Below are 13,710 nucleotides of genomic sequence, written 5' to 3'. Positions count from 1 at the left end.
AGGCTGTTAAGTAAAACTAACGCTCGTAGAATTGAAGGCAAATTATTGCCCTGGCTAAGAGATCGGTTAGGCGATAGTAGACAAAAAGTACGGATAAAGGCTCTGAACTCAAATTGGAAGAAAGTGACTAGTGGTGTCCTGCAGGATCTGTGCTGGGGCTCAACTAATCACTCGATGTATTAATGACTTGGATAACGCAATAGACAGACACATATCCAAGTCTGCTGATGCCACAAAGATTGATGATATACTAAGTAGTGCAGGCAGGAACATAAAATTACAAAAAGACATGGACTAAAGGGCTAGAATATAAGGGGAGGAAGTTTTGCTACAACTTATACTTATGTGGCTCCTTTAAAGTAATAAAACATCCCATTGCGCTTCTAAAGTGCATTATTGAACAAAACTTTCCGCTGCGCCACATAAGGACTGGTGATCAAAAGCCTGGTCAAAGAGCTAGATTTTATTGAGCATCTTAGGGGCAAGAAGTAGAGAAACGGAAGGGGAGGGAATTTCAGAGTCTAGTGTCTTAGCAGCTGAAGACGTGCCCACCAATGGTGGAACTATTAAAATCGGGGATGCTTAAGAGGCCAGAATTAGAGGAGCGCAGATATTCTGGAGAGTTGTGGGGCTGGAGGAGATTACAGGGAGAGGAGAAGCCATGGAAGGATTTGAACACAAGAATGAGAATTTTAAAATTGAATTTTTCATAACTACCTTAAATCCTACAGAGTTATGGTCACTATCCCCGAAATGCTCCCCCACTGATACTTTTACCACTTGTCTGGCTTCATTCCCTAGGATTAGGTCCAGTAGCACCCCTTTTCTTGCAGGACTTTCTAATTGCTGACTCAAAAAGCTCTCCTGTATGCATTTTAAGAATTCCTCTCCCTTTAAGCCTTTTGCACTAAGACTATCCCAGTTAATATTGGGAAAGTTGAAATCCCCTACTATTATTACCCTGTTATTTTTACACTTCTCTGAGATTTGCCTACATATCTGCTCCTCTATCTCTCCCTGACTGTAGTACACTCCCAGCCAAGTGATTGCCCCCTTTTTGTTTCTAAGTTCTACCTAAATGGCCTCATTTGAGGAACCTTCTAAGATATCATCCCTCCTTACTGCAGTAATTGACTCCTTGATCAACAGTGCAATGCCACCTCCTCTTTTACACCTTCCCCTGTCACGCCTGAAGATTCTATACCCTGGAATATTGAGCTGCCAGTCCTGCCCTTCCCTCAAGCATGTCTCTGTGATAGCAACAATATTATATTCCCATGTGTTAATCAATGGCCTCAATTCATCTGCCTTACTAGTAAAACTTCTTGCGTTAAAATAGATGCAATCCAGCCTTGCACTATTCGCTTGTGCCTTAACAGGTCTATATTTGCTCTGCCTTCCAGACTGACTCTGTTTCTCTTCTATATTTGGCTGTGTATCATCCCCCTGCCAAATTAGTTTAAACTCCCCCCCACCCCCCCCCACAACAGCCCTAGCAAACCTCCCAGCAAGGATGTTGGTCCCGTACCGGTTCAGGTGCAACCCGTCCAACTTGTACAGGTCCCACCTTTGCCAGAAACAGACCCAGTGATCCAGGAAACAAAAGCCCTCCCTCCTGAACCATCTCTTCAGCCACACATTCATCTGTTCTATCCTTCTATTCCTATACGCACTAGTACGTGGAACTGGGAGTAATCCAGAGATTACAATCTTTGAGGTCCTGCTCTTTAATCTGCTACATAGCTCCCTAAATTCTTGTTGCAGGACCTTATCTCTCTTTCTACCTATGTCGTTGGTACCAATGTGAACCACGACCTCTGACTGTTCACCCTCCCCCTTCAGAATGTCCTGCAGCTGCTCCATGACATCCTTGACCCTAGTACCAGGGAGGCAACATACCATCCTGGAGTCACGTTTTCGGCCACAGAAACGCCTATCTGTGCCCCTTATGATAGAATACCCTATCACTATAGCTCTTTCACTCCTTTTCCTCCCCTCCTGTGCAGCTGAGCCACCTGTGGTGCCACAGACTTGGCTCTTGCTGCATTCCCCTGAGAAGCTATCTCCCCTAACAGTATCCAAAGTGGAAAATCTGTTAGATTGGGAGATGGACCCAGGGGACTCCTGCACTACCTGCCGAGTTCTTCTACTCTGCCTGGCAGTCACCCATTCCCTTTCTACCTGATTGATTTATATATATATATGTAATAGATTAGAATGAAGTTATGGATTTTGTCTTTAGAATCATGTTGTTAAATGTGAAATGTATATTTGTATACTGTAATGGGGAGATGGTGGGAGACGGTGTTTATTGTAACAACAATAGCAGAAGCAGCGTTGCTATGAGACCGGATGCCCATTTTGCATTTCAGAGATATTCAGAGACCATTCAAGACTGGAATGTTGATGGGGACAGCAAACATTCCCCATCGTGTGACAATGACTTGCCATCAAGTTGTCTGCAGAGACAATGTACAGAGGGTAGGGTCATATCTGCTGTCATCTGACTATTATAAAATAATCAAGAAGGGACAATGTACAGAAGATGGGTCATACATGACCAATCAAAGGGTTAAGGTGGACTATAACCTAATATGGAAGGAAGGAACTCCCGGAGGGGGCCATAAATGGCAGGTGCTGGGACAACTCGGGCACCCCAATTCAAGAAACCAACCTACAGTCAACAGAACACATCAAGAAAGAAGACGTGTCACAGCAGCTCAGAAGGCAAGGACCGAGGACTCCCTATATCCTGCTGTATAACTACTGCCGTTGGTTAAATATTGCTTGTATATTCTTGTTGTATTTAATAAGCTTTCTATCTTGATTAAGAAGCCAGAGTTTGTACCTTGTGGGTCAAAAGCTAGTCAACATCCTACCTAAACACAAAAATCTTACAAAGATCAAAGGTCTGGGCTGGTGTCAAAATAATCCTTGAGAGACAAAAGGGTTAAAATGGGATGTAAAAGTGAATTTGATGGAGAGCAGGAGAAAAACACTCCACTGTCTGGAGTCATACCTAACATAAAGGAAGATGGTTATGATTGTTGGAGGCCAATCATCTCAGCGGCAGGACATCATTGCAAGAGTTCCTCATGCGAGTGTCTTAGGCCCAACCATCTTCAATGACCTTCGCTCCATCATAAGGCCGAAAGTGTGGTAATTCACTTCACTGAGGGTTGCACTGTGTTCCATTTGCAATTCCTTAGATAATGAATTACATGCAGCAAGACCTGGACAACATCCAGGATTGGGCTGATAAGTGGCAAGTAATATTCGTGCCACACAAGTGCCAGGCAATGTCTATCTCCAAAAAGAGAAAGACTAACCACCTCCCATTGGCATTACCATTATCGAATTCCCCACCATCAACATCATTGACCAGAAATTGATCGGGGCGGCGCAGTGGTTAGCACCGCAGCCTCACAGGGGTTCCAGCCCCCGCGTCCTGGGTTCAGTTCTGGGTACTGCCTGTGCGGAGTTTGCAAGTTCTCCCTGTGACCGCATGGGTTTCCCCCGGGTGCTCCGGTTTCCTCCCACAGCCAAAGACTTACAGGTTGATAGGTAAATTGGCCATTGTAAACTGCCCCTAGTGTAGGTAGGAGAATTGAGGGAAGGTGGGAATGTGGTAGAGAATATGGGATTAATGTAGGATTGGTATAAATGGGTGGTTGTTGGTTGGCACAGACTCGGTGGGCCAAAGGGCCTATTTCAGTGCTGTATTTCTCTATGACTCTATATTGAACTGGACCAGCCCCATAAATACTGTGGCTACAAGAGCAGATCTGAGACTGGGAATTCTCCTGACTCTCCAAAGCCTGTCCACCATCTACAAGGCACAAGTCAGGAGTGTGATGGAATACTCTCCACTTGCCTGGATGGGTGCAGCTCAAACAACAGTCAAAAGGTTTGACACCATCCAGGACAAAGCAGCCTGCTTGATTGGCACCTCATTCACCACTGCTGCACAGGAATTAGTGTAGGATTAGTATAAAATGGGTGGTTGATGATCGGCACAGACTCGGTGGGCCGAAGGGCCTGTTTCAGTGCTGTATCTCTAAATAAAAAATAAATAAATAAACCCGTGACCTCTACCACCTAGAATGCAAAAAGGCAGCAGGCGAATGGGAACACCACCACCTGCAAGTTCCCCTGCAAACAACACACCATCCTGACTTGGAACTATATCACTGTTCCTTCATTGTCGCGGGGTCAAAAACCCAAAAACTCCCTCCCTAAAGCACTGTGGGTGTGCCTACACCACACGGACTGCAGCGGTTCAAGAAGGCAGCTCACCACCACCTTCTCAAGGGCAATTAGGGAGGGGCAATAAATACCTTGTCAGGGATGCCCAAATCCCATAAATGAATATGGTTTTTCATATTGATGTGATGAGGGAGCAATGGGTCTAACAGAGGATATTTAATGTAGATAAATGTAGTGCCTGTAGGTGAGGCAAACACCAGGATTGTGTATGCTATACAGGGTTCTGAACTGTCGAGTGAGGGAAAAACCCAAGTGTTATAGTACTTGAGTGCAGAACGGTTCACTGTCAGTGCCAAGAGGCTACAGTGAAGGCAAGTAGTATTATTAGGATAATCCAGTATAAAGCACAGTTCACTATGGTGACCTTTTACAAGGCCTTGGTTAGGCCCCATCCAGAACAGTGTCCTGTTTGGTTCCCTCAGTTGGTGGGAAATGATGAGGCTTTGGAAAAGGTTCAAAGAAGGGCCACACAATCCATACCTAATTTAACAATCTTTAACTACCATGACAGGCTCAAGAAGGTCTCTCTCCCATTCTCCTGCCTGTTTCTCACATCCACCTCCCACACTGTGTTTTTTCCTTTTTTGATGCCTCTTCTTGGCCTCCCTGGGGTCACCCAGCATCTTTTACCTCTTTCCAGCTTTTCTACCAAGCCTCTTTGCTGGCCATTCTGCCCACAATGCACTCTGTGACAGGAGCCAACATTCCTGACCCTTCACCTCTGCCAGTGTTTGTTCTGTTCAATGAAGGGCTTTGCTTATCGGCCAGAATTCAGTCTGATGAATGGTTGATACCCTGGAGATTAAAATCTCAATTCTCTCACAGACCCTGTCGTACCTGATGCAGGTTTCGAGCATTTTTTGTTTGCATTTCAGATATGCAATTTTTTTTTAATCTTTACCTCTGACCCAGTTATTAATCTCCTCATTTTCTTTAAGCTTTTTTCATTCTTTATGAAAGATAAAATCACTCAATCGCATAAACACTGATTTAATGTTGGAAACCTGCACTTAATACATGGGGTCGTAGCATAGATGCATTTAGAGGGAAGCCAGATAAACACATGAGGGAGAAAGGATATATTGATGAGGTGAGATGAGGAAGGAGGAGGGGGCTGATGTGGAGCATAAACACCTGTGGGGCCGAATGGCCTGCTTCTAGTTTTAGTTTTAGAGATACAGCACTGAAACAGGCCCTTCGGCCCACCAAGTCTGTGCCGACCAACAACCACCCATTTATTTGGTGGAAACCGGGTTGTGGCCCAGTCCCCACTCTGTTTGGCATCATCTCCATGCTCCTGACCTTCGCTTTCCCTGCAGATACGGAAGGAGTCTACTTGCACACTAGATCAGATGGCAAGCTCTACAATCTATCAAGGCTGAAAGCGAAGATAAAATACTTTTAAGTGTGACTCTAGCAAAAGTTTAATTACATAGAATTACATAGAAAGTACAGTACAGGGCGGCACAGTGGCGCAGTGGTTAGCACCGCAGCCTCACAGCTCCAGCGACCCGGGTTCGATTCCGGGTACTGCCTGTGCGGAGTTTGCAAGTTCTCCCTGTGTCTGCGTGGGTTTTCGCCGGGTGCTCCGGTTCCCTCCCACAGCCAAAGACTTGCAGGTTGGTAGGTAAATTGGCCCTAGTGTAGGTAGGTGGTAGGAGAATTGAGGGGATGTGGTAGAGAATATGGGGTTAATGTAGGATTGGTATAAATGGGTGGTTGTTGGTCGGCACAGACTTGGTGGGCCGAAGAGCCTGTTTCAGTGCTGTATCTCTAAAACTAAAACTAGAAGCAGGCCATTCGGCCCCACAGGTATATGCTGGTGTTTATGCTCCACATGAACCTCCTCCTCCTTCCTCATCTCACCTCATCAATATATCCTTTCTCCCTCATGTGTTTATCTGGCTTCCCTCTAAATGCATCTATGCTATGACCCCATGTATTAAGTGCAGGTTTCCAACATTAAATCAGTGTTTATGCGATTGAGTGATTTTATCTTTCATAAAGAATGAAAAAAGCTTATAGAAAATGAGGAGATTAATAACTGATCAGAGAACTCCTCTATGCTGATGATGCTGTGCTAGTCTCACACATGGAACTTCAGCTACAAAGACTCATCGACTGTTGCTCCAGTGCCTGTAACCTGTTCTGCTTGACTACAAGCATCAAGAAAACCGAGGTCATGGGACAAGGTGTTGCATCTCCACCTTTGATCTCACTAAATAACACCCCACTGGAAGTGGTTAGCAAATTATGCTACATTTAGTCCATGGTGACAGACAATCTGTCCCTTGATGCAGAGCTCGATACACGCACAGGAAAAGCAGCCACCACCTTTGACCAACTTACGAAACATGCATGGGATAACACAAAGCTAACCCTTAGGACTAAGCTGATGGTTTATAAGGCCTGTGTTCTCAGCACCTTGCTGTATGGCTGTGAAACATGGGTGACTTACAGCTACCAGGAAAAGAAGCTCAATAATTTCCATCTTCGCTGTCTGCAGTGCATTATGGGTATATCCTGGCAGGACAAAATCACAAATGTGGCAGTCCTCAAAGGCAGAGCTCCCAAGTGTGTTGGCACTAATCAAACAGAGGCAGCTCCGGTGGATCGGACACACCCACAGGATAGAAGACAGTCGCATACCCAAGGACCTTCTGTACGGTGAGTTAGCCGGGGCCAGACAATCAGTGGGGCGCCCAAAGCTCCACTTGAAGGATGCTTGCAAGCGTGACATGAAGGCCCTAAATGTCGACTATCGCACCTGGGAGTCATGAGCTGGCAAAAGAGGGAAATGGCGACACATTGTGTGGACTGGTGTGCACTACCATGATGACCAGTTGCTACAGCAGCTTGGCAACAGGCGCCAACGTCAAAAATAACAACTCTCACCGTCACTTGGTAACTTCACTTGTGGCAGAACCTGCTCTCGAGGATTGGCCTTCATGGCCATCAGCCAAGGTGCATCAAGAGAAGACACCTCACCGAAATGGATTGTCTGCTGCGTGTTCATTGTTCTTTCGTAGGTGGAAGGATACCAACAAGAAACTTTTCATTCAATACAAAGCAATTAATTTACATACAGACCAGAGGAAACTGGGCCAGATTCTGGTAGTTTCCAGGGTGAGCTGAGGTTAACTATCTGCACTATCGTGTTCACCCAGTGACTAGCAAACATCCTGAGTAATAAGGCTGAAATGTTTCGAATCTAATTGAATCCATGTTCGAGCTTTGGTAAATGCACATATTAAATCATTTCAGAATGCATCACTGTCAATAACTCCTCTACATTTCTCTTCCTGCACCCACACCATTACCTCAAGGATCTATCCTTATCCCCTCCTACATCTTATCTACGTGTTGGTTGATGACAGCCAGCTCTCCCTCACCACCAGCTCTCTCTCCACCCCACCACGGTCTCTAAGTTGTCACACTGCTTGTCCGACATCCAGTATTGGATGAGCAGGAATTTCCTCCAACTAAATATTGGGGAGACCGAAGGCATTGTCTTCAGTCGCCATCCCTCTCCCTGGCAACTGCCTGAGGCTGAACCAAACCATTCGCAACCTTGAGGCCATATTTCCAACCAACTACCTGTGCCATCACTGAGACTGCCTATTTCCACTTCCATAACATCGCCCGACTCCACCTTGGCTTTAACTCACTGAAACCCTCATCCATGCCTTTGTTACCTCAGCACCTGACTATTCCACCGGCTCAAGTCAAGTGTAGGGTTCCAAACCACCCTGGAATGGTCGGTGTCTCTATAATGACCTGCTGCTGGTGTCGGGAATTGGGAGGAGTTTGGAATTGTGGGGGAGGGGTGGTAACTGGGGAAGGGGGCGGCTTGTCATCGGGTGTCACATGGTCAAATGGCATGTGGTCAGAACATCACATGGTCAAACCTCCTGGAAAGCCTTGAAGCAGAGTTGGGACCTCCTTGCCAATTGATTTGCTCCATTGCAATGTCAGACTGCAATCAATATAATGTAAAAATGAATCTAACTATTCAGACCTGTGCCAGTGATGTTCTCCTCACAGGATATCCAGATTCCTGTATGGAAAGATCGGAATGTAAAGCGGTCGTCGCCCATTTCCCAGTTGTACTCTCTGTCTCTCACGCTGCCGTTAGAAGTGGCCTCCATAGTTACTGCAATGGTGCAGTCTGTCGTCCTGACCTGATTACAGACTGGTTTCGGCACTTTCTGTGTCCCCACACACCAGTAGGTGCTGATCAGAGCCGTGGCCGAGAGACTGACAGCGAAAAAGCTCAGCACAAGGGAGACTGTGTCACAGTTCATGGAGAGACAGCCCATCACAAACCCCGAATTCCTGAAACACACACATACACACAGCCTGGGTTAAGGAGTGTCAGTCCCTCGATCGAAGCAATATTGTACAACCATTTGTAGATGTTCCCTTCATTCAGTATGCATCAGGGTTTAATATTAGGTTGAGTGTGTAATTTAGAGACATTCCCTGAATTAGCGCCTGACAGCGTGTCAATTATGGGTCTCAGCTGTGGCTCAGCGGTTGCACTCTCACCTGAGTCAATAGGTCATGGGTTCACCCCAGAGACTCTAGCCCAATATCCACGTTGACCCTCCCAGTACAGTACTGAGGGAGTGCTGCACTGTCAGAGGTGCCACCTTTCAGGTAAGATGTTAAATCGAGGGCCTGCCCGCCCAAGTGAGCATAAAAAAATCCAATGGCACTATTGGAAGAAGAGCAGAGGGGTTATCCCCAGTGTCCCGGGACAATACTTACCCATAAACCCAAAATCACTAGAAACAGATTGTCTGATCATTATCCCATTGCTGTTTGTGGGATCGTGCTGTGTGCAGATTGAATGCCGTGTTTTCTACACAGTGACAACACTTCAAAACGACTTCATTGGCTGCAAAGTGCTTTGGGAGATCCTGACATCACGAAAAATGAATTTTTTTTTATATAGGAGCCGAAGGAGGCCATTCAGCCCCTCGAGTCTGTTCCTCCATTCAATGAGATCATGGCTGATCTGCACCTCAACTCCATGTAGCCATCTTGGTTCTACCCCACCAGAGGAAATATTTACCTGAGCTTCACACAAATGTAGCATAACTTCCACTCCTTTACATTCCAGACCTATTGAGGTAAAGGCCAACATTTCATTAGCCTTTTTAATGATTATTTTGTACCTGTTCACTAGCGTTTAGCGATTTCTGTCCTTCTAAATCTCTCTGCTTCTCCACAGTTCCCACCATCTCACCACTGAGAAAATACTCTGATTTGTCGACCTTGGATCGAAAGTGGATGATCTCACATTGAACTCCATCTGTCACAGTTCACTTACTGTCCCTTTGCCAATTTCTGTTCCCATAACAGACCTGAAACATTAACTCTGCCTTTCCCTCCACAGCCTGACCTGCTGAGTATTTCCAGCATTTTCTGTTTTTGTTTCAGATTTCCAGCATCTGCAGTATTTTGCTCTTGTACGTGATCTACTGTGCCACCTAACTTGCTTTCATAGGAAGGAGCATAGCACATAGGAAGATAGGAACAGTGGTAGGCCATTCAGCCCCTCGAGCCTGTCCCGCCATTCAATGAGATCATGGCTGATCCGCGGCCTAACTCCATATACCTGCCTTTGGCCCATATCCCTTAATATCTTTGCTCAACAAAAATCTATCTATCTCAGATTTAAAATTAATAACTGTTCTAGCTTCAACTGCTGTTTGTGGGAGAGAGTTCCAAACCTCTACCACCCTTTGCATGAAGAAGTGCTTCCTAACATCTCTCCTGAACGGTCTGGTCCTAATTGTTAGACTATGCCCCCTAGTTTTAGAATCTCCAACCAGTGGAAATAGTTTATCTTTATCTAGCCTGTCTTTTCCTGTTAATAACTTGAAGACTTCAATCAGATCACCCTTAACCTTTTAAATTCTAGCGAAAACAGGCCTAATTTGTGTAATCTCTCCTTGTAACTTAACCCCTGTAGTCCAGGTATCATTCTTGTAAACCTACGTTGCACTCCCTCCAAGACCGGTATATCCTTCCTAAGGTGTGGTGCCCAGAACTGCTCACTGTACTCCAAGTGGGGTCTAACCAGGGTTTTGCACAGCTGCAGCATAACCTCTGTGTCTTTATACTCCAATCCTCTGGATATAAAGGCTAGCATTCCATTAGCCTTTTTGATTATTTTCTGCACTTGCTCATGGCATTTTAAAGATCTATGCACCTGAACCCCCAAGTCTCTTTGGACACCCACTGTACTTAACCTCTTCCCATTTAGAAAGTACCCTGCTCTATCCTTTTTTGGTCCAAAATGGATAACCTCACACTTGCCCGCATTGAACTCCATCTGCCATAGTTTTGCCCAGTCACCTAGTCTGTCAATATCTCTTTGCAATTTTATGCTATCATCTAGACTGTCTACAATGCTGCCTAACTTTGTATCATCAGCAAATTTGGATATATGACTTACTATGCCATCATCCAAGTCGTTAATGAATAATGTGAATAATTGAGGCCCCAACTCAGATCCCTGCAGGACACCACTAGTTACATCCTGCCAATCGGAGTACTTACCCATTATCCCCACTCTCTGTTGCCTACCACTCAACCACTTCCTAACCATGTCAATAATTTGCCCTCAACTTCAAGGGCTTCTACCTTAGTTAACAGTCTCTTATGTGGGACTTTATCAAATGCCTTCTGGAAGTCCATATAAATAACATCCATAGACATTCCCCTGTCCACTACCTTAGTCACCTCTTCAAAAAATTCAATGAGATTTGTCAGGCATGACCTTCCCGTCATGAATCCATGCTGGCTGTCCCTGATTAACTGGAATTTTTCTATGTGTTCAGTCACCCTATCCTTGATTATAGACTCCAGCAACTTGCCCACCACAGATGTCAGGCTAACTGCTCTGTAATTTCCTTGGTTCCCCCTTTCACCCTTCCTAAAAAGTGGAGTGATATGTGCAACTTTCCAATCCAGAGGGACCACTCCTGAATCTAGGGAACTCTGAAAGTCTATAGTTAGAGCATCTACAATATGCTCCCCTACTTCTTTTAACACCCTCGGATGAAAAACTTCGATAAATGGCTCGCTATTCCTTCATCTATGGTTTGGTTGGTTGGTTGATATCCTTCCATCTATGAAAGATGATGGACACGCAGCAAACAATCCATTTCGGCGGGGTGTCTTCTCTTGGTGCGCCTTTGCTGATGGCTGTGAAGGCCAATCCTTGAGAGGCAGGTTCCACCACAGGTACCGCACGTGAAGCTGCCAAGTGACGGTGAGAGTTGTTGTTTTTGATGTTGGCGCCTGTTGCCAAGCTGCTGTAGCAACTGATCATCGTGGTAGTGCACACCAGTCCGCAGGATGTCTCGCCATTTCCCTCTTTCACCAGCGAGTGACTCCCAGGTGTGATAGTCGGCATTTAGGGCCTTCATGTCACGCTTGTAAGCATCCTTGAACTGGAACTTTGGGCTCCCCACTGGTCCTGTAGGTCCTTTGGGTATGTGACCGTCTTCTATCCTGCGGACGTGTCTGATCCACCGAAGCTGCCTCTGTTTGATTAGTGCCAACACACTTGGGAGCTCTGCCTTTAAGAGGATTTCACATTTGTGATTTTGTCCTGTCAGGATATACCCATAATGCACCACAGACAGCGAAGCTGGAAATAATTGAGCTTCTTTTCCTGGTAGCTGTAAGTCTCCCATGTTTCACAGCCATACAGCAAGGCCTTATAAACCATCAGCCTGGTCCTAAGGTCAGCTTCGTGTTATCCCATGCCCGTTTTGCAAGTCGGCCAAAGGTGGTAGCTGCTTTTCCCCTGTGTGTATCGAGCTCTGCATCAAGGGACAGATTGTCTGTTACCAAGGACTAAAGGTGGCAGAATTTGGTAACCACTTCCAGTGGGGTGTTATTTAGAATGATCAGGGGCGAAGATGCAACATCTTGTCCCGCGACCACAGTTTTCTTGACGCTTATATTCAAGCAGAATAGGTTACAGGTTCGGGAGAGACAGTCCATGAGTCTTTGTAGCTGAGTTTCCGTGTGAGGGACTCATGCAACATCATCCTTTTTCTAAATCACTTATAAATATAGTGAAAAGCTGGAAGTGCAGTTCATATCACTGAGGGCCATCTCTAGTCACATCTTCCAATTTGAGTACATATCCATTATCCCTACTCTCTGCCTCCTGTCTCCTAACCAGTTCCCTACCCATGTGCATAGGTTGCCTCCAATTCCACGTGCTCTCATTTTTGTTAATAGTTTTTTACATGGAACCTTATTAAATACCTTCTGGACGTCCATATAAAACTAACCACAGAAGCTTCCTTATGTACCACATTGATTACCTCATGAAAATATTCGACTAAGTTGGTTAGATTCATTACAAATCCATCCTGGTTCTGTGATCAGTTCACATTTGTCCAAATGCTCAGCCACCCTGTCCCGAATAACAGGTTCTAATAACTTCCCCACAACAAACATTGGTCGAATGAGCCTATAATTTCCTAATTTATCTCTCCGACACTTCTATACTGGAGAGACATAGGCAGTGAACATATTGAACATCAGGAGCCACGTGTGAGGTAACTCATTTCAGTGTAGTTGTCCTTCAAGATGCCTGGCCATTTCTGCATGAACCAAGCTTTTAAACCCCTCATGCTCTGTTCCAGGATCAAAGAATCAAGAACGTTCATTCTGACAGATGTTCGTTTCTGTCACATCCAGCTTTTGCACTGTATATGTCTGCACTTCACGATTCCTTTGCTCCATTTCACATTTAAGCAGCAATTCTTTTGTCTGTTCCCACTTCCAAAACGTATCTCAAGCGCTTCGCATTCTACCCCAGACAGGCAACTGGGGAACTGAAATGGAACTCCTCTGAGACAAGCTATCGTTACCCACTGGGGAGGGGCCCCCAGTCACAGGGTGCTTTATGTGGGTGGCTATTGAGCAGAAGAGGGAGTTACTCACTGGGAAAGGGACTCCTAACATGCTATTGGATGGCGAGTTAGCCACTGATTTCCCCACATATAAACCTCGCAGCAGAGAGAATCAGAGACTAGTCCTTGCTGTGAATGAACTACAGCAGCTCCAGGGAGAGACTGAGTGCCTTGCTGCTCCTCTCACCCAGAGAGTGATCACAGCCCTCACCACCTGGTGATACCATCCGTCTCCTTCACATTGTTAATCAGATCCCTCCATCGATAAGAGACCAGCAGCCCTGACCTCAGCCTGGCTGCTTGACGATGCCACGTGTAACCTCAGCACTGCTGGGATAGAGGGAGAGATTGGCCAGCGTCCCTGTGAATCCCAGTCGTCCCAGCCATTGGTAATTACCTACAGCTCTGTCAGCGAGGGGTTTGAAAGCTCCCTCAGCTTGGAAACAGAAGCAGAAATCGGAGGTTCTAAAGGAAGATTAATAAACTGAGCAGAAAA

The 13,710-nt window shown here is 45.7% G+C and overlaps 1 protein-coding gene across 1 annotated transcript in view; it reads right to left on the bottom strand.

Moving 5' to 3' along the window:
* The window catches only part of LOC137353538 (germ cell-specific gene 1-like protein), a 33,406-nt gene extending 24,836 nt beyond the window's left edge, over positions 1-8,570 (bottom strand). Inside the window, exon 1 of the mRNA XM_068019906.1 lies at positions 8,285-8,570. Within this exon, the coding sequence (XP_067876007.1) occupies positions 8,285-8,570 (286 nt within the window). The remainder of the gene's footprint in view (positions 1-8,284) is intronic.
* Positions 8,571-13,710: the final 5,140 nt, after the last annotated feature.

The sequence above is a fragment of the Heterodontus francisci genome, chromosome 41 (assembly GCF_036365525.1).
Source record: "Heterodontus francisci isolate sHetFra1 chromosome 41, sHetFra1.hap1, whole genome shotgun sequence".
NCBI classification, from domain to species: Eukaryota; Metazoa; Chordata; class Chondrichthyes; order Heterodontiformes; family Heterodontidae; genus Heterodontus; species Heterodontus francisci.
Note: the sequence above shows the minus strand (reverse complement) of the source record. Positions and strands in the feature narration are given on the sequence as shown.